The sequence below is a fragment of the Meles meles genome, chromosome 18 (assembly GCF_922984935.1).
Source record: "Meles meles chromosome 18, mMelMel3.1 paternal haplotype, whole genome shotgun sequence".
NCBI lineage: Eukaryota > Metazoa > Chordata > Mammalia > Carnivora > Mustelidae > Meles > Meles meles.
Genome location: NC_060083.1, coordinates 56,731,969 through 56,752,681, shown reverse-complemented (window position 1 = coordinate 56,752,681; position 20,713 = coordinate 56,731,969). Strand labels below are relative to the sequence as shown.

The 20,713-nt window shown below is 52.6% G+C and overlaps 1 protein-coding gene across 4 annotated transcripts in view; it reads left to right on the top strand.

The window, feature by feature from the left end:
- The window catches only part of SLC39A11 (solute carrier family 39 member 11), a 390,505-nt gene that overhangs the window by 58,337 nt on the left and 311,455 nt on the right, over nt 1-20,713 (top strand). For 2 of the 4 annotated variants that reach the window (XM_045983907.1, XM_045983905.1), the window contains one exon: nt 20,263-20,381. In XM_045983907.1, coding sequence (XP_045839863.1) covers nt 20,274-20,381 — 108 coding nt within the window. In that variant the 5' untranslated portion in view covers nt 20,263-20,273. Of the gene's footprint in view, nt 1-16,530; nt 16,621-17,448; nt 17,515-20,262; nt 20,382-20,713 lie in introns of those variants that run through there. The other 2 variants (XM_045983906.1, XM_045983908.1) reach the window with 2 other exon arrangements.

The window sequence follows — 20,713 nt, the reverse complement described above, 5'->3', positions numbered from 1 at the left end:
CTTAGTAGACTAACACAGTGGTTCTTACTCTTGTCTCTGCCCCGACATACTCCCCTGCCCCCAGCAGCATCCCCAGGGCAGTCATTCTCAATGACAGCATCTTGCCAGTCAAAATGTATTTCAGACACTCTGGTCATTAGTGTGGGGTCATGCCTCAGTTTCTTTTTCTGTAAAGTGAGCATAGAACCAGAGAGCAGCTGCAGAAGGCAGTTCTGTAGATCAGGTACAGGCACAAGGTAGAGTACTTGGGAGGGCTCGTTGTGCCAGGTCAAGCGGTAGCTTCTGTATGTAATTTTAAAAATTCCCTGAGAGGTCCCACTACACCATCCTACCCTCTCCACTCCATCCCCTACCTGACCAGTCGAAAATCTCCAGTCTGAGCTCGAAGGAGAAATTTGAAACAATGGATTCATTGGCGAATTTAGCGAATTTATTTACTGGGCACTGCCAGGGCAGATGCATTTCCGTAGGTGCTGGTAATACGAGGCTGCATGCTTGGGGCTTTGGTTCTCGTAGGGAAGACACACACCAATCAAGACCAACACAACAGGGACGCCTGGGTGGCTCAGTGGGTTAAGCCGCTGCCTTTGGTTCGGGTCATGATCCCAGGGTCCTGGGCCTGGACCCTGGGCATGGATGGCCTCCTTGCCCGGCAGGGAGCCACCTCTGCCTGCCTCTCTGCCTACCTGTGTGCTCTCTCTCTCTCTCCTTCTCTCTGACAAAAAACAAAACAAAACAAAAAAAACCCAACACAACAACAACCCTCCCCCTGGCTCCCCACAGCTGAAAACACATCAGTTAACATGTTGCAAGTGATTTAAGTTTTTGTATGCCAATCCGAGGATTCCCCACCCTTGTCCGTGCTCCCCTCGTTCAATGGCTAGATCACGATCGCCTCTAAGAATTTAAAATCCACTGAGATGTGTGGTGCGGTCTGCCGAGCCCCTAGCCGTTACAGGTGCTTCAGGTTCTTGAAATCTGCCTTGCTGCTGAGCAGCCTAATTCCCTGATGCCCAGTGACAAGGAAGGGGCCACCTCTCTCTCTTTCTCTCTGGGCCAGGCCAGTGGGCTCAGCCCTCTGCTGCTCCCCATGACACGTCAGCCACTAGGCTCATGTGCCAGGTTCCTCTAGGTTCTCCTGATCTGGCTGTAAAGCAATTATTTTAGCCTCTAGTCCATTCTTGTTGGATCGCAAGGGACCTCAGGGCTCCCACAGGTCCTAAGAGAGCAATCTTCTTGAAAGTTTGGGCAGCAGATAGCTGGGTCTCTAAATGTCATCTTCTCATGCTTCCCATGCTGGGATGCTAAGGACCCTGTCTGGTTTCATGACTTGCTTGAGAACTCTGGGATCCTAGATCCTAAAGAGGGGTTCATGCCTTGTGCTTAGGCTCTCACAGATGCCCCAACTCCGCTCATCTTCAGGGACAGAAGCCAGCCTCTGCCAGCAGCTCCCAGCTCTCCTCCAGACGTCCCACTTGCTGAGCCCAGCAGCTCACTGCACACTCTGTCATTGAAAGGGGCCTCAGTCGGTGGGAGGGAACTCAGAGGACACCACAGGAGAGCTGTGAGGATGGGGACATAGGACTGATGTAGGCAGCGAAGGAGAGGACAGGTGAGAAAAGGTCCACTAAACAACTTGGAGCGTGGAACACGTCATTGCACAGAAGGTAGCGACTAACCAGTCCAGCCAGGCTGAAGAAAAGGATTAAAATGCATCATGAGAGATTTGGGGTGGACCAAGCCAAGTTAGGTCGCACAGCACTGCATTTTACTGAACCTCAGACTCCGTTCACCCGAGGACGCACTATTGTTCTGTGAACGCACAGGGAGGAAAAGGAAAGCCTCCTCCCAAAGCCACTATGACTTGCTCAGTTCAGTTCTACTTGTTTCAAGAACTCTTATGCTTAGTTTTATTATTACAAATACACGTAAAGGGGAAAATACCTAAATGTGTACATGCATGTTATGTATGTGGTATAGATACCTGTAAAGGAGTAGAATTAAAATTAATTGCAGGAGGAATCACTTCTCTCTTTTTTAAAAATTTTATTTATTTGACAGACAGAGATCACAAGTAGGCAGAGAGGCAGGCAGAGAGAGAGGGAGGAAGCAGGCTCCCCGCTGAGCAGAGAGCCCGATGCGGGACTCGATCCCAGGATCCTGGGACCATGACCTGAGCCGAAGGCAGAGGCTTAACCCGCTGAGCCACCCAGATGCCCCGGGAGGAATCACTTCCTGAAACTTCTTCAGATTTGAACCTCATGCTTCTCAGCCCCTTTTCAAGTTCTATACTCCCCGCCCCCCCCCATATAGTTTCGTCCCCATCTAGAGTGTTGCTGATGTAGCATTTCTTAGAAGAATCCATAAAGAAGGGGCTCCTGGGTGGCTCTGACTGTGAAGCATCTGCCTTCAGCTCAAGTCATGATCTCAGGGTCCTGGGATCGAATCCCGCATCGGGCTCCCTGCTCTGCCAGGAGTCTGCTTCTCCTTCTCCCTCTGTCCCTCACCCTTGCTTGTGCTCTCTCTTTCAAGTAAATAAAATAAAATAAATAAAATAAAAATCCATAAAGAAATAAAAGTCATGGGGACTAATATCTTCATATAAGCCAGCTTTGTGGACTTAAGCCAAAGACATGGAGGAGAGCTTCCCAGCTTGGACAGCGTCAGAATGGCCGGAAGGGCTGGTGGAGACACGACGTTGGACCCCGCTCGCAGGAATTATGGCTCAGTCAGTCTGGTGTGTGGCCTGCAAATTCGCATTTCTTACAGGATCCCAAGTGATGCTCCTCTGCTGGTCCAGGAACTGGTGTAAGATGGGCCCATTCTGCTCCCCACAGGAACGTGCCTGAGGACAGCCGATTGCCCACCTCTGCGCTCCCGGACCATCTGTCTCCTAGGGGCCGGGAGAGTTCCCCTCGGCTTCTTCCCCACCTCCAAGGTCCTACTGAGCGTGTCAGGACTCCGCTTCCAATGTGGGCACCTGATCAGGCTTTGGTGGCTGCTTCCCACCTGCCACCCGGCTGATGGCTAAATGAATCAGATTTCCGAGATGCCAAAGTGGGGGTGAGGCGGGGGGCGTGCATCTTAGAAGCAGCAAAATACAGTAGCTAGCCTCGTGTGCACGCCTTAGTGAGGGTGAGGCCCAGGCCAGCTTGAAGGGGGAGGTGGGAGCTTCTCCCCCCCGTTCCCAATCCCCCTGGGGCTACTCAGACAGAAAACAGCAGTAGGGTCCCCCTTATGTTACCAGGGCTGAGGATTGGGCCAGATGGTTTGCTCTGGTGATACACTAGCCAGCCTCCCCCCTCCCCGCCCCCCATTAACAGTGCTGTAAGAAACCCTCCAATATCATTCAGCATGGCATTCCAATAACAAGGCGAAAAGGCTTTCCTTGCACTTTGCCGGTTAAATCATAAAGAGCCTCTGTAAGCAGAGGAGCAAGTGGCCTGAGCGGACGGCAGTGGGGCTGCTCGTCTCTGTTAGTATCCTCCACAGAAAGCTTCGCCTTAGACGCGGGTGGGCCCTCGGGCCACCCAGCTGGTTCTCCCCAGGAGCCTGCAGGGGTCGGCTTGGCCTGGGTTTTGAGGTTTTTTTCTGTCTAATGTGGTGGTTCTCAGCTGGGAGCCGCTCACGGAGACCCCGGGGCAATGACTGGTGACATCAGTGGTTGGCACATTGGGAGGGGGCGCCCCCGGCGTCTAGTGGGGCGAGGCCAGGGGTGCTGCTAAGTCTCTGACCACGCACAGGACAGCCCGCCCCCCACCCCCCAGCACAAAGAATGACGCGGCACAAAATGTCACCAGGGCCGTGGTGGAAACACGCCTGCCTAAGAAACCAACCCCAGAATCCAAGAGGCTGTGGCGGACTTCATGAAATCTGGAGGAGAGAACGAAGAGAGGAAATAAAGACGTTTCCTTAGGCAGAATTCCTCCGCAGCTTTCCTGCTGTGTGATGCTGTAATCGCTAATAAAAAGCCGTAATTCACTTGGCACCACTTTTGGATGGTTTCCCCTGATATTTCAACAACGAAGGAAATGGCGCATGCGCAGACTCACAGACTGTTGAAGGAAGAATTTTTATGCCAAAAAAGCTCATGCTCCTGACACTTGAGTGTATATAGGAGCATCCCGGGGTGGTGGCAGGGGCGGGGGAGGGGTTCTGCTTAAACTGTTTGTTCTGGTTCATCAGATGGGGGCTGAGATTCTGCACCCCCCCGTCCCCCCCCCCCGACCCCGGGAGCTGCCGGATGGGCCTGTGCTGCAGGTGCATGGCTCACAGCTGGAGGACCCGCACTGACTGCCTTCAGCTGCCTTTCATGTGTGTGATGTGATGTGCAGGGACCCGGAACTGCTCTGGAGAGCTCCGAAAGTCTTGCCTCCGAGAAACCCCTCCAGTCCTTTGACACCAGGGTGTTTGGTCGCTGGATGAGTCCCGCCCTCTCCCCAGGGGAAGGACCAGGTGGGACCGGTCAGATTTCCTTCAATGAGGAAAGTCTGAGTCCCATGCAGTGGGGATGCACGGAAAAATTTTTAAGGTGTTTTAGTTTCTCTCCCGTTCTGGGGAAAGAAGCGGATATGAGTCAGGAATCCCAGTTGCTTGACATTGGGACACCTTTTTGGTGTCCCCAGGACCCTGTTTCTTATCCTCTCCTGTGCAATATGCTGTTCCCTTCAGCCTCCAGTCTTTTACTCTTCCCATCCCTGTTACCCTCTGCTTCTGGATTCTTTCCCACCTCCTCCTTGGAACAGGCCATTCCCCTGTGCCAAACGTCCAGTATTTCCTGGCTGATAAAGTTCTTGAGGGTTTTGCCCACAAGGAAGTAAGTTTTGTGGTGGGTAGAAAGCGTGAGATGTTTCCAAACTCTTAAGTAGCTTGTGTTCTCAATGTGTGACAAATGCACATGACTTATTTTTTAAAAAGGCCCAAGGTTTTGTATAACAAGGGGCTCCCATGCTGCATGGAGCATAGGTCCTGCGTCGATGTGGATTTGCAGGTGAATTAGGGTCGACACAGGAAGCATGCCATCCAAACCCTCCATCCTTGGTTTGTCCAATTTCCGGGGAGTTGGCCAAACACGCTGGTTAATTTCTGCCTCTGGGCCTTTGCTTAAACTGGTTTCCCCTTCATGACTGTGTCTTCTTCTCCCTGTCTACCCATGTGGATCTCTGTCCAATAAGGATCCGGCCCTCACCATGCCCTCCACTCGCCTAACCCTTAAAGACCTCTGCTCTAGGGGCACCTGGGTGGCTCAGTGGGTTAAAGCCTCTGCCTTCGGCTCAGGTCGTGATCTCAGGGTCCTGGGATCGAGCCCCACATCGAGCTCTCTGCTCAGCGGGGAGCCTGCTTCCCCTTTTCTCTCTGCCTGCCTCTCTGCCTACTTGTGATCTGTCTCTGTCAAAATAAATAAAAAATCTTAAAAAAAAAAACCAAAACCTCCACTCCAGAACTTTCAGCATCATCGGCATGGCACCGGTTTCTAGCCGATGGTAACCACAACCCGGACCAATAAAGGTTCGGAGATGGGAAAGCCTCCAAGAAAAGAGGCTGAATTGGCACTTAAGGGGAGGAGATCATCTGAGGGCAAACTCCTCCCCCAATCCCCTGCCAGGCTCATCACCCCAAGCCTCACTGGCCCCCTGGAGTAGCCGCCAGGCTTCCTTCTTTGATTAATCTTGGTCTCGGGGGTTTTCCTGAGGTCATGTTCTGGAAGTCTTGCCTGGGACTGTGCACTCTGAAAATGAAGAGTCTTAAAAAATAGTAGGTCACCCCTCATTTATTTGACAAATATTTATTAAGTATCTTCTCTGTTCACCAGAGGGGTAGCACCTGGTCATTATAATTCCCTTGAGAGTTGAAAAGCCTAATTGGTCTGTGTGTTAGAGCAGCAGCAGACACGGGCTGGGAGCTGCTCGCATAGTTACCTGTTTTCCATCCGAGTGTTTACATTGTTCTCCTGGTTTCTGGAAGCCAGGAGCTGCGTGTTTCATCTGTCTTCCCCACCCCGCCGCTGTGACTCCCGGCTTGGGGTTCCTGAGCTGGAGGGAGCTGCCTAGTCTCGTGGTTATCAATTATTAATATTTCCAAAAGCCAAACAAGGCCAAGGGAAATTAAAATCTAATTTCTTTGCTTTGGGCCGGAACGACAGCCTCTCGGCTCTGCCGTTCTGGTATCTCATGTCGATCTGAAGCTCTGATCAGTAGTTACATCAGTGTGTCTCTAATGAATTTAAAAGTAGGGAAAGTAACTCTCGCTTAACATCATTTGGTTGACTTTTTGGATGCTTTTAAACTGGGTTTTTTGGGGGGGTATGGGGCCAGAGAAATCGTAACACGGGGCTTATAGTCAGCACAGAGATGGTTACACACTGGATATTCGGTGCTTGTTAAAATGAACACAAAGCAGATTTTGGTATGGACATGGACCAGACTGTGCTTGCCCCACTATGGCTGTAGAGGTTCTGGAAGAACTCAGCACAGCCCTCTCCACCCCAGATGGAGGCACCTCAGAAGACAACATTCTGAAGTCCAACTGCCACGCGGCCACCACCACTGGGTATGTGTCAGGGGTCCTGCAGGAAGCCCCTGTCCCTGTGCTTCTGTGGAGCTGGAGGGGGAGAACAGGAACGTCAGTCGCCCCATACTTGTGGGAACTTCCCTGGGAACATCTGGGGAGCACTTGGCCAGAGGAAAGGGGTCTCTCGTGGGTGATGGGAGCTCACCCTCTGTGGGCGCCTCAAGGCTCAGCTGTTGTGAGTCACGGCCCCGCCAGCCATCTGTCTGTGAAACTGGAAGGCAAGAGTGTGACAGGCCCGCCTGGTGGTGACAGGCGGTCCCTGGGGGCTCCGGGAGGCGCGTGTGCATGTGGGCGGGAGGGAGGGACCTTCCTTGGGCCTTCGGGTCTCATCGCTCAGAGACGACCTCATTCTGCAGCTGGCCTGGTGAAGAGCTAATGAGGTGATGCTTGGAAATGATTGATTAAAATAAATGATGGAAAATTTCCAAGGGACCTGGCTTTTCAAAGGGTTGCGTGTCTTAGACATCCAGGTGGCTTGGGATGCAAGCACAGAGTCTGTTTTATGGGCTGATGGTCTTCTGCTGGGAAATCGTAGTACCTGGCTTGGGTTTCTCTCCTGGCTTCTGGCATCATGATTTAAGCTCAGGGAGCCTTGTTTCCTGTGTTTGCCTTCTTTTATACCTTATTAAAATATTCTTAAATCATAAAGGGAACATAGCATTACAGAAAGGGGGATAGGCTCTACATTCTTATCACCCAATGCCCCAACTAATTTGTATGAATTCCCTACCAGTCTTCTGTTACTCGTGTATTTTCTTTTACTAGTGTAGTAACAAAGTGGCGTATTTGTGTCTATTGCTTTCTTTGGCAAAATAGGATATAAACATTTTCTCTGTTGCTATGATATTTATCGTTTTTACTAACTGCATAAAAGTCCACTGCATTTATGTTCTGTGATTTGATTTAACTATCTTTTTGTTGAGCATTAGGATGACCAATCTCTTTTTCTCCCTGTAATTTAAATAGTTTTATTAAGGAAGTTCTTGAGAAATCACCCAGAGGAGCCCAACCAACCCCATTAGCAGGAGTAGAGGGCACAGGGCAATTTGTGAGGCTCCATCGTTCCGTTTAATTAGGCAAATGATTTATTCAAGTGCCTTTTATGTGGACGGGCTTTCTGTCTGTCTTGTTCTTGCGGAATCCCGTTGAGGTTTCCTGGATGTGCGGCAAGATTATAAAGCTTTGCCAATTATGACGACTGTGTAAAAGGCCACTGTGAATCCCCGTGAAGTTTCAATTACATCCTCTTTTTTGAAAAAATGGACTAATTGTTTTTTAAAAATTTATTTATTTGACGGAAAGAGAGAATGAGAGAGAGAGAGTGAGAACAGGATGAGGGTCAGAGGGAGAGGGAGGCAGAGAAATTCTGAAGCAGACTCCCCAGTGAGCATGGAGCCCGGGGCAGGACTGGATCCCAGGACCCTGAGATCACGTCCTGAGCCGAAACCAAGAGCCAGAGGCTTAACCGACTGAGCCACCGACAGTATTATATGATATTTTAAAACAATTTTAGAGCTCTTACTACGAAAATAACTATAGTATTCTCACCTCTTGCTTTGGGGACGTGTTAAGACACAGAATGGGAATGTCAACTGTTTGCCGTATGGCTGGGAAGGACCTGAAATTTTTTATTTTAATTTAATTTATTTATTTGAAAGACGGAGATCACAAGTAGGCAGAGAGGCAGGCAGACAGAGAGGAAGGGAAGCAGGCTCCCTGCTGACCAGAGAGCCAGATGCGGGGCTTGATCCCAGGACCCTGAGACCATGACCTGAGCCGAAGGCAGAGGCTTAACCCACTGAGCCACCCAGGTGCCCTAGGACCTGAGGTATTTTTATTAGCTTTGGTATCCTGACCCGTGTCCCTATAGTTTTGCTTACAATAATCGTTTTCATGGTTGAGCTTCGAGGCTATGACTCTGATGGGACAGTGTAGGACAATGAGGGACTCACAAATGTGTGACATGTGGGGGAGGTGGGGCGGAGGGGAGACCTGGGGTCCTCCCCGGGCTCTGGCACAAACCACCTGCCAGCCCAGGGTTTGCACTACCATCAGCGAAGGAAGAGGCTTGGACCTGAAGTTCTTCAAGGTGCTTCTCAGCGTGACGTCTCCTGGTATAAGCCACGGTGACCTTCTGCCCTGTGTTAGGTTGCTGGAAGTGTCATTACAAAGCACAGCAGACTGGTGGCCTCAACAACAGAAATTTGTCATCTCGGTCTGGAGGCTGGGAGTCCGAAATCAAGGTGTGGGCAGGGGTGGTTCCTTCTCAAGCCCCCAAGGGAAGAATCCAACCAGCCTCTCGCTCCTCAGTTGCAGATGGTTTCTTGTCTCTGTATCTCTTCACGTCATCTTTCCTCTGTGTGTGTCCCTGTGTCCAAATGTCCCCTCTTTATACACCAGCCATGGGTTTGGATCCATCCTATCGTGATCTCACTTTGACTTGATCGCTTCTGTAAAGACCCCGTCTCCAAACATGGTCCTATTCTGAGGGACTGGGGGTTAGGGCTCCAACATGTGAATTTCAGTGGGGTGGGGTGGTTTGGGGTACGGAATACAGTGCAGCCGATGGGAAGCCCAAGAGTGGAAGTTGGACTGGGAAGCCTGCTTACCTCCTGTAAGGTTGAGAAAGTCCCTTTTAGCACAGAGATGGCTTCTTCCCTCCCTCCTGTCTTCCCTCCCTTCCTCCTTCCCCCTCTCTTTCCTCCCCCTCTTCTCCCTCTCTTCCCCTCCTCCTTTCCTTTCCTTTCTCTTTCTTTTCTTTCCATTTCTTTTCTTTTCTTTTTTTCTTTCCTTCCTTCCTTCCATCCTTTCTTTCTTTCCTTTCTCCCTCCCTGCCTCCCTCCTTCCCTTCTTTATTTTCTTTTCTCTTTTCTTTCTCTCTCTCTTTCACTCTCTCTTTCTTTTCTTTCTTAAATTAGGACACAAAGGACCTCCTCAGATATACCCGGGTAAAGCCTTGCTCTCAGTCTGTGGTCTGGCACTGTTTTTGCTTTGGCGATTTGATCAAAGAATCCACACTCAACCACAGAGGGGCCTCAGAGGTCGCCTGGTCCAGCAGTTGCAGAGAGGGAAAGAAGCGGGCCGAAGATTGCCCACTGAATTATTGGGCAAAAAAAAAAAAAAAAAAAAAGTAAAAAAAAATAGAGAGTTCAAAAGCAGTGCCCCAGTTCCTTGGAAGGAGGCTGCAAACCTCCTCCCTGATTGCTTCTGTCACGGCTGTCGCCCTGGCAGGTCCTCGAGGCCACGGTCACATCTGGTATAAGTGACAAGTGCCTCTGTCCGTGCTCACCTGGGCCCTGTCACTCACAACCCACAGACCCAGAGGAGGGGTTTTCTGAACACGAGCTCAGGTGCCAGAGGAAACTTTTTGGCTAGGAGGTATTTCACTGTTTTTATTCACCTGCCACGGGCATTTTGGGGGCAACATTTGGAGGCGTGCGTTAAAGGATGAATTAGGTCTCCCTACAGTGATTTGTTGTGTGTGGGGAGGCGTGGGCGTGGATGAGACCGGAGTCGGGGCCCAGCTGGCAGAAAGGCTGGCAGGAAAATAGGACATGGGTTCATTTCGGGCTGGATCATTCGGGGAAATGGAGAGCCCGGGCAGATGTCTGGGCATCTGACGCTGGTCTGCCTACTCAGCCCTCTGAGGGATGGGGAGGGGGGCGTCCTTGTGCATTTTGCCCAGGGCGAATCCTGGTGCCTGGGGGCTTCCCCACCTGCTTGTGGTAGAAATGGTTGGAGTCAGGGTGCCTTCGTCTCCTGGCGGCCATAGCAAGATACCAGAGACTGGGGGCCGGGAACAATACACATGGATTCCCTCACGGTTCTGGGGGCCAAAAAATTGGAAAATGAGATGCGGGCAGGGGTGCGCTCTCTGAAGGCTCTGGTGGAATCCTTCCTTGCCCCGTCCAGCTGGTGGTGGCTCCTGGGCCTCCGTGGCTGTGGCCCTATTACTCCGGTCTCTGCCTCCCTCTCCACATGGTTTTCTCATCCCCCTGTCCTGGTCATCTCCCCTCTGTCTCTTGTACATACATGTGTCCTGGGATTTAGCAGCACCTGCTTAATCCAGGATGATAACCTCTCCAGATCTTTACACTGGCAAAGACCCTTTCCCCAAATTACGTCCCATGCATGGGCACCGGTGTTAGGATCTGAATATCTTTTTGGGGGTGACCATTCAGAGCACTCTCTGGGGCTTCTCGGAAGAGCCCACGCTGCACCCACACATCTCCAGTCCTGGCCTGTTCCCACCCAGCCCAGTCCGATGGGACCTGGAGAGACTGGGTCTGGTCCTCTCCGACTGTGGACGGCTGAGGGACCGCCTCCCCCCCTTCTTCCCTGCTGTACGTGAGGCTTGCCCCCTCCCCACCGGCCCATCTTCTGTGGCTTCTGGCTTGCTTGTGCTCCTGGGGGCTTTAATAGCAGGAGACCACTATCTGGAAGCTTCATCCAACCCTACCATCAGCCCTCTAGGAACCTCTGCTGATGAGATGACTTCTGTCTCTGCTACCACTTGGAAAGAGGAATAACCTTTCTTGCAATTCTGCCTCCTTCCTGGTTCCCTGGGGCCTCTTAGGATCTTTGCAGGCCCCTAAAGAACTCCTGCCTAGATTTATTCCTTTCTGAGGGGGAGAGGGAGAGAGCATGAGCCGACGGGTCAGAGGGAGAGAGAATCTCAAGCAGATTCCCTGCTGAGCGCGGAGCCAGGATGGTGGGGCTCGATCTCACGACTCCGAGATCACATCCTGAGCCAAACCGAGAGTCGTGGGCTTAACCAACTGTGCCACCCAGGCGCCCCAAGAATGCCTGCATTTTGAGATCTCACCCCACATCGCAGCAAGCCTATTAAAATGTTCCCACATTCCACATTAAGTATGTTCTTTCCCCATAAAATGATCAGGAAGCTTTTTTATAATTTTGCCTTTGAAATCATTTGGCTCTAAGCTTATTTAATTTACGATTGGCTGTGGTTTCTTGGCCGTTATCATGCATACTTAGGAATTCTCCTGAAGTGAGGAAAGCTAAGCTTCGGATTGTGTTTTGAATGTAATTAAATTTTTATGAACACCAAAGTCAACAATTAACAAAGTTTTATAGACATTTAGTTAAACACTTATTAATTTAAATTTCTAGGGTTTTTTTTTTTTCCTTATTGAGCTCAAAATCCAGTATTGTTTTCAACTCTTAATCATGTCCTCGGCCCCTGGAAAACTTGGGGACCTCAGATATCGGGCCCCGAGTTTCTGTTTGTTGAGATGCGCCTGCTTTCCCCTTGCCTTTTCCTTCCTCCTCACAAGAATGGAATTTCTCCTTGCCAAACCCCAGGTTCCCCAGCAGGGAGTCCAGCCCCTCTTTCCAGTCTCATGGGACTGTTCTGTCCCCTCCCCAGGCTGGCTTATACCCACACCTTTGGCTCACGCCTCTGCTTTCCCTCTGTCCTGAACATCCTGGGTCTGAATTTCTTTGTGGACTTTTTTTTGCTGAATAACCAATCCTGGCCCGATTTCCCAATTTTGACCTGTGGCCTTCCTCCATCTGGCCCTGCCACCCCCGTGCCTATGGCAGGGCCAGCATCACGGGCGTGAGACATGCACGGGTTTGAGGGGTTCCTCACTCGGAAAGGCTCTGCACTTGATCTCCTGGCCTGCTGTCACCATCCTGGGATTTCCTAATCATTTTATCTCTGAGCTTGGGTTTTTTAAGCAAAGTCTAGTCGGACACTGAAGTCTGGGCGGAGGAGAGATGCAGAAGAAAAGAAGGGCTTTATTAAGTAGTACTTAAAAAAATTTTTATTATTTAATTTTTTTAAAAAAAGATTCTATTAATTTATCTGAGAGGGAGAGAGAGAGAGAGAGAGCACGAGCAGAGTGAGGGGCAGAGGGAGAAGCAGATTCCCCAGTGACCAGGGAGCCTGATGTGGGGCTCAGTCCCAGGACCCTGGGATCATGACCTGAGCCGAAGGCAGACACTTAACCACCCAGGTGCCCCCAATACTTAAAAAAAAAAAAAAAAAGATTTATTTATTTACTTTCGAGAGGGGGCGAGAGAGCACAGTGGGGAGGGGCAGAGGGAGAGAGAGAAAATCTCAAGCAAACTCCACACTGAGTGGGAAGCCCGATGTGGGGCTCTATCTCATGACCTTGAGATCACGAGCTGAACTGAAATCGAGAGTCAGACGCCCAACCGATGAAGCCACCCAGGTGCCCCAGGTAGTACTTTGGAGGGCATGTTGCCCTGCCTTTTGAATAAGTAGCTTCCCATTTTCATTTTGTACCAGGTCCTACAAATTATATAGTCTGTCCGTCCTAGTCACGATGGTGGGCAGGGGTCGAGTGTGGGTCCTGATAGTTCCTGGGACCAGTGAAACTAGATGCCTCCAAGCGCATGGGAGTGTGTTGGTTTCCCTGGGTTGCTGAAGCGGAGTACTGAAAACCTAGTTGCTTAAAACACCATAAACGCATCATATTCCAATCCCGGATGTCAGAAGTGCTAAAATCTAGGTGTTGGCAGGGCTGTTCTCCTTCTGGGGGCTCCAGGGGACAATCTATTTCCTTATATTTCTGGCTTCCAGATGCCATCGGCATCCCTTGGTCTGACCTCAGCTCATGTCCTCACGCCTCCTTCCATTTCCCCTGATGGGAATCCCTGTGTTGACCCTGGACCCACCCTGATAACCCGGATAAATCTCCCCACCTCAGGAGCCTTCCTGCACTCAGTCACAGCCACAAAGACCCTTTCTCTGTGGGAGGTCTCTCTTCACAAGTTTCAGGGATGAGGACGTGGACATCTTTGTGAGGGTCGCTGTTCTGCCTGCTGGAGGAAGCGATTTGCTTTCCAGCTGAAATCTCCAACCGCACCCAGGGCATGTCAGGTTTTGTGCGTTCTGATGTGCATGCAATTTTAAGGGTTCTCTTTAGGGAAAAAAAATAGAGGGGCGCCTGGGTGGCTTAGTGGGTTAGAGCCTCTGCCTTCAGCTCAGGTCATGATCTCAGGATCCTGGGATCCAGCCCTGTATCAGGCTCTGCTCGGCAGGGAGCCTGCTTCTCCCTCTCTCTGCCTGCCTCTCTGCCTACGTGCGAACTCTGCCTGTCAAATAAATAAAATCTTAAAAAAAAAAAATAGAAATGTTGGTTTCAAAATGATTATGACTTTAGTATGAGGAAGAAATCACAAGGTCTTAGATTGAGGTCCTTTTCTTCGGGGGCCTCTGGGCAGTTACCAGCAGCAATGACACGGGCCCTAGTCTCCTCCCCGCCTAGAACATTCCCCACTCCCCACTCCCAGCAACCTAGGTGCTCAGTTGACCTTGGAGGACCAGGGCGCCCCAGAGTGCCTGGCCCAGAAATAGCCACCTTATAAAGGCTGGCAGACAGGAAGGAGGGAGACAGGGCCAAGGGATAATCCTTCAGGCTGCCACGATGGGTGCTGGGCTGGGTGTTGGGGGCTCCGCTCCAATCACTGCTTCGGGATGGGGAGGCTGAGGCTGGGAGGAGTTAGGGTAGTTGTCCAAGGAAACTCAGCCAAACTGGGATCCCCCCTAGGCTGTCAGGTTCCAAAGATTGTCCTTAGCAGCTCTAGGACCTCTGTAAGAGATATCGAGATTTCAGAGAAGGGAGGGAGGGAGGAGCCGGGGGGGGGGAGGGCGCTGAGGGGAGAGAAGGAGGGGGAGAGAAAGATAGACCCAGGACCCGCTGGACAGCTGCCGCCACTGCCCTCCCCTCTCCTCCATCCCACCCCCGTGCTGTGCTCCGAGGGGTTGGTGGTGCCAACTTGCTTACCCAGATAAGCCACAGTGATTCCCCTGGAAAGGGCCACCATTCCACTGCCCTGGAGTTCCTTTGCTGACTGTCAAGATCAGTTAGTTTTCTGGCCTTTCGGCATTTGGGAGGCCAGCCCTCCTTGCCTGCCTAACCCGCTGCCCCCCTTTCATTAGTGCCTGCTCCGGTCTGTTCTTGTGCACCTCCTTCCTCCCCCCACTCCCGCCCCCTTTACGGAGGCTGCAGGGCACCTTGCTCTTCGGGGAGAGACTAGGGAAGGGTAGAGGGTGGCTGGAGGTAAGAGCGGGTGTACTTAGCTTCAAGGAAACAACATTCTCGTCTGTCCCCACTGTGAGCACTTCTTCCCATGAGGGAGGGTGACGAAGCCAGGCAGTTTGTATGTTTGGGTCAGTGTGTGTGTGTGTGTATGCAGGGGTCACTGAGAGAAAGGAGGGAAATGGTGGGATTTGTTCCTTGTGGGTTGGCCCCCGAGCCCGAGGCCCGCCTGGGACTCTGCTGACCAGGGTGTTCAGTCCGTGAACCCTGTATGTCCCATGCAGGAAGAGCACCGTCTCTGCCATCAGCTGGGCTCTGATTCCTACACTACGCTGTCAACCTGAGGTCACTACAGAGCTTTCCTGAGCCTCAGTCTCCTCATCTGTAAAATGGAGCATCTCCGCCCATTCGGGCTGCTGAGACAAGATGTCACAAACTCATGGGTGGCTCGTACAGTCACAGTTCTGGAAGCTGGAAGTCCCAGATCAGGGTGTCCATGCGGTGGGCTGAGGGGCCTCTCCTGGGTCACGGACTTCTCATGTGTCTTCACACGGAGGAAGGGGTGAGGGAGCTCTCTGGGGTCGTCTTTGGAAGGGCACCAATCCCACATAGGAGGGATCCACTCATGAAATTCACCTGTTGCAGCCCCGACCCCCAGCATGAGTGCATTTGGAGATAGAGGTTTTCGGAGGTGGTCCAGCTTAAATGAGCCATAAGGGTGGGGTCCTCATGCGACAGGTTTGGTGGCCTGATAAGAAAGAAGAGGAAGGGGGAGAGCTCTCTCTTTCTCCACTCGAGGACAGTGAGAAGACAGCTGTCTGCAAGCCAGGAAGACAGCTCTCACCAAGGACCAGATCTGCACCTTGATCTTGGACCGATCCTGGCCTTCTGCTTCTAGAATGTGAGAACATAAATCTTGGCCGTGGAAACCCCCTCGGTCTGTGGTTGGACTGCTGAGTCTGAGAATCTCCTGATGCGCAGAGCACCCGGCAGTCACCAGGCCACCTTCTTTCCCGACACAGTGTACACAGAGGGGCCGTCATTGGCGTGGGTGGCCACCTGTTGCTGGACAGAGGCCAGCTCCTATGGGATCCCCTGCTCTGTGGCCACTGTGACAACAAACAGTTTTCCTGAACAGCTTACCCTCTGGTAGGTTCATGAGCTACACTAGGGGACCCCCGGCTAAATTAGGATTTCTGGTAAACAACAAATATGAAATATGTGTTTAGCCGAAGTATGTCCCAAATATTGCCCGGGACCCACTGACACGAAAGCATTCTTTGTCGTTTATCTGAAATTCAAATATAACAGGGCACCCTGTTTTCATTTTTGGCTCAATCCAGAAGTTCCACCCCCTGGTCTTTCTATAGAGCGCCTGGAGAGCAAAGCCCTTGACCTGCGGCAGTGGAGGAGTCCCCAGGACCAGAGCATCAGCAAATCCTCGTTCAGAACAGAAAATCTCGGTCTCCACCCAGACCTCCAGAGCCAGAACCTCAGTGAGGGCCGGCATTCTGCGTTTTGACATTGCTGCTGGGGTTTCCAATGGGAGCTATAGTTTGAGGGCCATTGACCCCGAGAAGGATGCTAATAGTAGAAAGTTCCAGCTCCCCCCATCTCCCCCCCCCCAACACATCCTGTTCTGGGGCTCACTCAGGGCCTCAGACTCAGCTGCCAAGTGCAATGACAAATGATGTCAGGGACGTTACAAGGCGCTCTCTCCGGGATTTCTGGGGGCTTCATAGGAGCCTGCGGAGTCTTGTGTCTGCTGAATGGTCTCTGCTTGGCCTCCTGGCTCTGTTCTACCCGCCCCACCTGTTCCCCAGCCTGCAGAGGGCTGTGAACCAGAGAATTTATTCTTCAGGCTGGATCCGCCAGTGGCTGCAGGCGGGGCGGGGCCTGGTGGCTGGAGGGACACGTGTGCGGGGAGGGAAGCAGGAAGTGACTTCGGGAGTGGAGCCGGCGAGCCAGCGGCAGCGGGGCTGATGGAAGTGGAGTGGGGGCTTGAGAGGGCACCGTAGTGAGTCAGCTTTTTCTCCCTTCAGCGCCTTGGTTGGGCTGGAGGCCCCGGGGTCTGGGGCCAGCAGGAGAGCGTGGGACTCGGAAGGGCAAAAGGGAATTTGGAAGGGGGCGTCCCCCGGGGTCGAGGAGGGGGTCGGAGGAGAAGCAGGGCGGCTGTGGCAGGTGGTCGAGGAGGGGAAGGCTGCCCGGTGCCCCCTCTGACCCTGGCCAGGGTCCGCTGAAGGGTGCGGACCGGCCTTCCTTTGACAGTGGCTCACCGAATCCCCTTTGTTCAGTGCTTCCTGGTGGGCAGGTGCCCCCGCCCCCAGCCCTGGGAGCAAGGTGGCTACAGTTCCGGCCCCTCTGCGCCCCCTCCCGCTCATTCTGGGGGTTCAGCACGGCCTCTGGAACTTGACTGGGAATCTGGTGACCTTGCAGCAGGCCCAGCTTGTGCATGGCTGACCCCTCCCTGGGTCAGTGGTCTGAGGACCACACTGTGAGCACTGAGGTATTAGAGAACTTTCCTGCAGTGCCCTGGGCCCAAACCCGAGTCCCGTTGCTGGATTCCTCTCGTGGAGTCGGGGCGGGTATGTGTGCAGTTCCACTGGGTGCTGTTCCCACCTCGGCAACATGACCAACATCCTGAGGCTCTTGGAAGCAGGGCAACAGGTTTGCGAGGGAGAGAACAGCGAGAAATCCCGTATCGGGCAGGGGCCCCTCCTGCGTGTCCATAGCAGAATGTGTACCCAGGTCGGGAGGTGCTGGCATCTTTAAAGTTGGGGAGGGCAGGGAATAATCCTCCCTCTTGCGGATTAATCAAGGTTTGTCCGTTAACACCCGGCTCACAAGGAGGTCCGAGCCCCATCGCGGAAGCTGATTTGGAGGGGCTGTGACAGGCACTCTTGTTCTCAAGGTGCTACTGGGCGACCTGTTGGAGAAAACTTTTCCTTCTCTTGGGACTCAGCGTCAGCCTGGCCCGTCCCTCCCTTGTAGGGCAGGAGAACTCACTTTCAAAGCACTGGGTCTCTGTTGACCATTGCTTTCCACGGCAACGAGTGTGAGAAACCCTCACGGAACTTGAAAAAATGCAGATTCTGTTTGTGCAAGTCATGGACTGTCCAGTCAGGGGCCTGAGATCCTGCATTTTCCTGAGGCTACTGGGCGACCTGTTGGAGAAAACTTTTCCTTCTCTTGGGACTCAGCATCAGCCTGGCCAGTCCCTCCCTTGTAGGGCAGGAGAACTCACTTTCAAAGCACTGGGTCTCTGTTGACCATTGCTTTCCACGGCAACGAGTGTGAGAAACCCTCACGGAACTTGAAAAAATGCAGATTCTGTTTGTGCAAGTCACGGACTGTCCAGTCAGGGGCCTGAGATCCTGCATTTCCCGAGGCGGGGTACCAGCTCAGATCACCCTGCCAGTAGTGAGGATTCCAAATAGCAAATGGAAGAAACTTCTCCCCAGAGGCATGGGCTGGCATTATCGTTGATAAATACTGTGATTCTTGGGATAGAAAGGATGTGCATGGCCTTGCTGTCCCTTTTCCTTACGTCTCAGGGGCTCAGGTAAATGGAGACAGGCTAGCGTAGTGCTTTCCTTCCCACAGCCCCTAGAAACCCCCAGAGCTCTCTTGTTGGCTGGCCCATAAACCCCACGTTGACTTTGGTCTGTTGGCAAATGGAAATGGCTTCCCTTCTTCTGTTTTTGTTTTTTTTGTTTTTTTTTTTTTTAGCTGTTAAAAGGCACATTCAATACTGGGGGAAAAAAAAGTTGTTTTTCTGTTACGACCTGTCTTGGATGGTAAGTCCTAAGAGGATGATAGCTATATGCCTTTCTTTCTCAGTGCTGTTTCAGGTTTTATCCACAAGCAGCTCGACATAGAACGTTGGTGTCATGATCTCGGTGTCTTGGTTTACAAACAAGGACGGCCACTCATGTTAGGGTGACACCAAGATGAAGTATGTAGATAGGCGGGTTTTTAAAAAAATATTATTTTTTCCTTATTTGGTATAGTCACCGTCCTGAGTTTTGTTCAGACACAGTCCGAACCCATAGATGCTGTTTCTCTTAGAGGCTTCCTCGCTTCGGAGCTGAGCCTGGGCTCCTCTGGGCTCACCTGGGTTTGCCGAGATTCATAGCCTTACCAGGTTGGAATCCGAGCTATGCTGCTGAGCCTCTTGGCATAAGGCCCCCCCCAATCCCCGGGCCCCGGCCCTGTCCACCCTCTGCCACAGTTTCCTTGTAGGGTCCACAGAGTCAGCGTCTTTAGCTCTTAAGCTGCAAGCCCAGTGTTGGCCCGAGAGTGCTGGGACCTGGCAGGGCTGAGCCCACTGGGGTCGTGTCCAGCTCTGTGGGTGCTGGAAGACCAGTGGGCTGCTGAATGAGCCCTTTGAGACGAGGCCCTGAGCCCTGATGTTTGTGTACCAGAACACAGTGCTCTTCAACAGATGGGTTTCCCTGTCCTGTAACTTTCCACAGCCAGAGTCTCATTCCCTATCATGTCAGAACTAGAATTTAAAACGTGCTAAAGCCTAGAGGAGGTTCTCTGGGCAAAACCAAGAGGAAATAGTACTTCCCTTTCTTTCCTTGGTGGGCAGCCGTGTAAGTTCCATTTCGGCAGTGGTGTGCTTAGTTGACGGGGAAATGCCACGTATGGCTCCGTCTCCTTGTCCTTGCTGAGTTGTCCCGTCCAGGTAAGCTGGCCCTTTTTGATATAGCAAGTATTTTTGAAATGCCAGGAAGCCCGATTTTGCAGGGGTGCCAAGTGTGAAAAGGCATCGTCCCTGTTCTTCAGCTAATGCTATCAAAGATGAAGGAGGCAAGCCCGGACAAAGAAGGCCCCACAGATGTGCAGTGGGGTGGGCGCGGAGGGGGTCTGGAAAGCATGGAGTCCACGTTGACACCGGGTGGGCGGCAGAACGTGCCTTGGGTCCACCGGCTGCAGAGAAGGAAGGAACACGGCCTTCCGGGAGGGAACCAGATGAAGAGTGGCTTGGAGCCAGGACCTTCTGGGACTTGTGGAGGGTGCCATTCGGGACTCAGCCGAGGGGGAGTACAGTACCCACACAGGGTAGTTGTTGAAAAGTCGGTGGGCTAGTTGGACGACAGTTGGTGCCACATGCCCCTGGCAAGTCATGGGGGGCGCTGCCACAGAATCCTTCGTGGGAAGCCATTGAAGGTTTGGTCAGGACTAAAGAGGGAGAGCCTCAAGAGGGAATCCACGTTGGTTGCCTGTATTCGGAGGAGAGAGAACCAATGCTGGACAAGCACAGCTAGAGCAGGCAGAATGTGCTGGAAGGCTGTAATCAGACCCTCTTGAGCTCTCTTCCTCCCAGCTAAGTAATCCACATTCTGGGAGCTGCTTCTCTTTGGAACCAAGTTCCAAGGCCCTGACCTCTTCCGTGGGCTTCCCTGGCATCTCCCTAGGTACCCCTAGGTCTGTCCTTTCAGGGTTGGATGATTTCTGACCCCTGGTGGGCCTGGATGAAGAGGCTGGGAGCCGGGTCATGGACGCCCTTGAGGGATGGCGTGGCCGAGGGGTGCATCGCACCAACCTAGACGACAGGCCAGCCCAGGTGGAGGGTGTTGGGCTCCCTAGCGCATGGGGGCGTCCCTGCAAGAGCCTGCTGGTGGCTGACGCTCTCCTGCCCCTCTGCACACAGCCGTCTCCAGCATGCTGCAAGGCCACAGCTCCGTGCTCCAGGCGCTCCTGGGGACCTTCTTCACCTGGGGACTGACGGCAGCCGGGGCGGCTCTTGTGTTCGTGTTCTCCAGTGGACAGGTGAGTTGCCTTGCTTCGGGTCTGAGGTTTGGGGGGGAGTTTGAGCGAGCTGGAAAGCCACAACCGTGGGCGGCTGGCGCACCCCTTCATGCCCCTGGCCACGCCCCCCCGGTTGCAGGAGGTGTTTGTTCTCTGTCCTGTCTTCTCCTCCTCTCCCTACCAGGCCAGGAGAGCAGGTGTCTGCTGCTGCTCCCCTCCTGGCGTGAAGGGACTAGGAGGGGTTGTCACGTTATTAGGCCTCCTGTGGCCCCGGCGTGGTTTCTAGCTTCTGGCAAGCCTCCTTCAGGCCTGGCGGAGGTGCTCAGCTGGGTTGTTGGGCTGCCCTGCCCTGT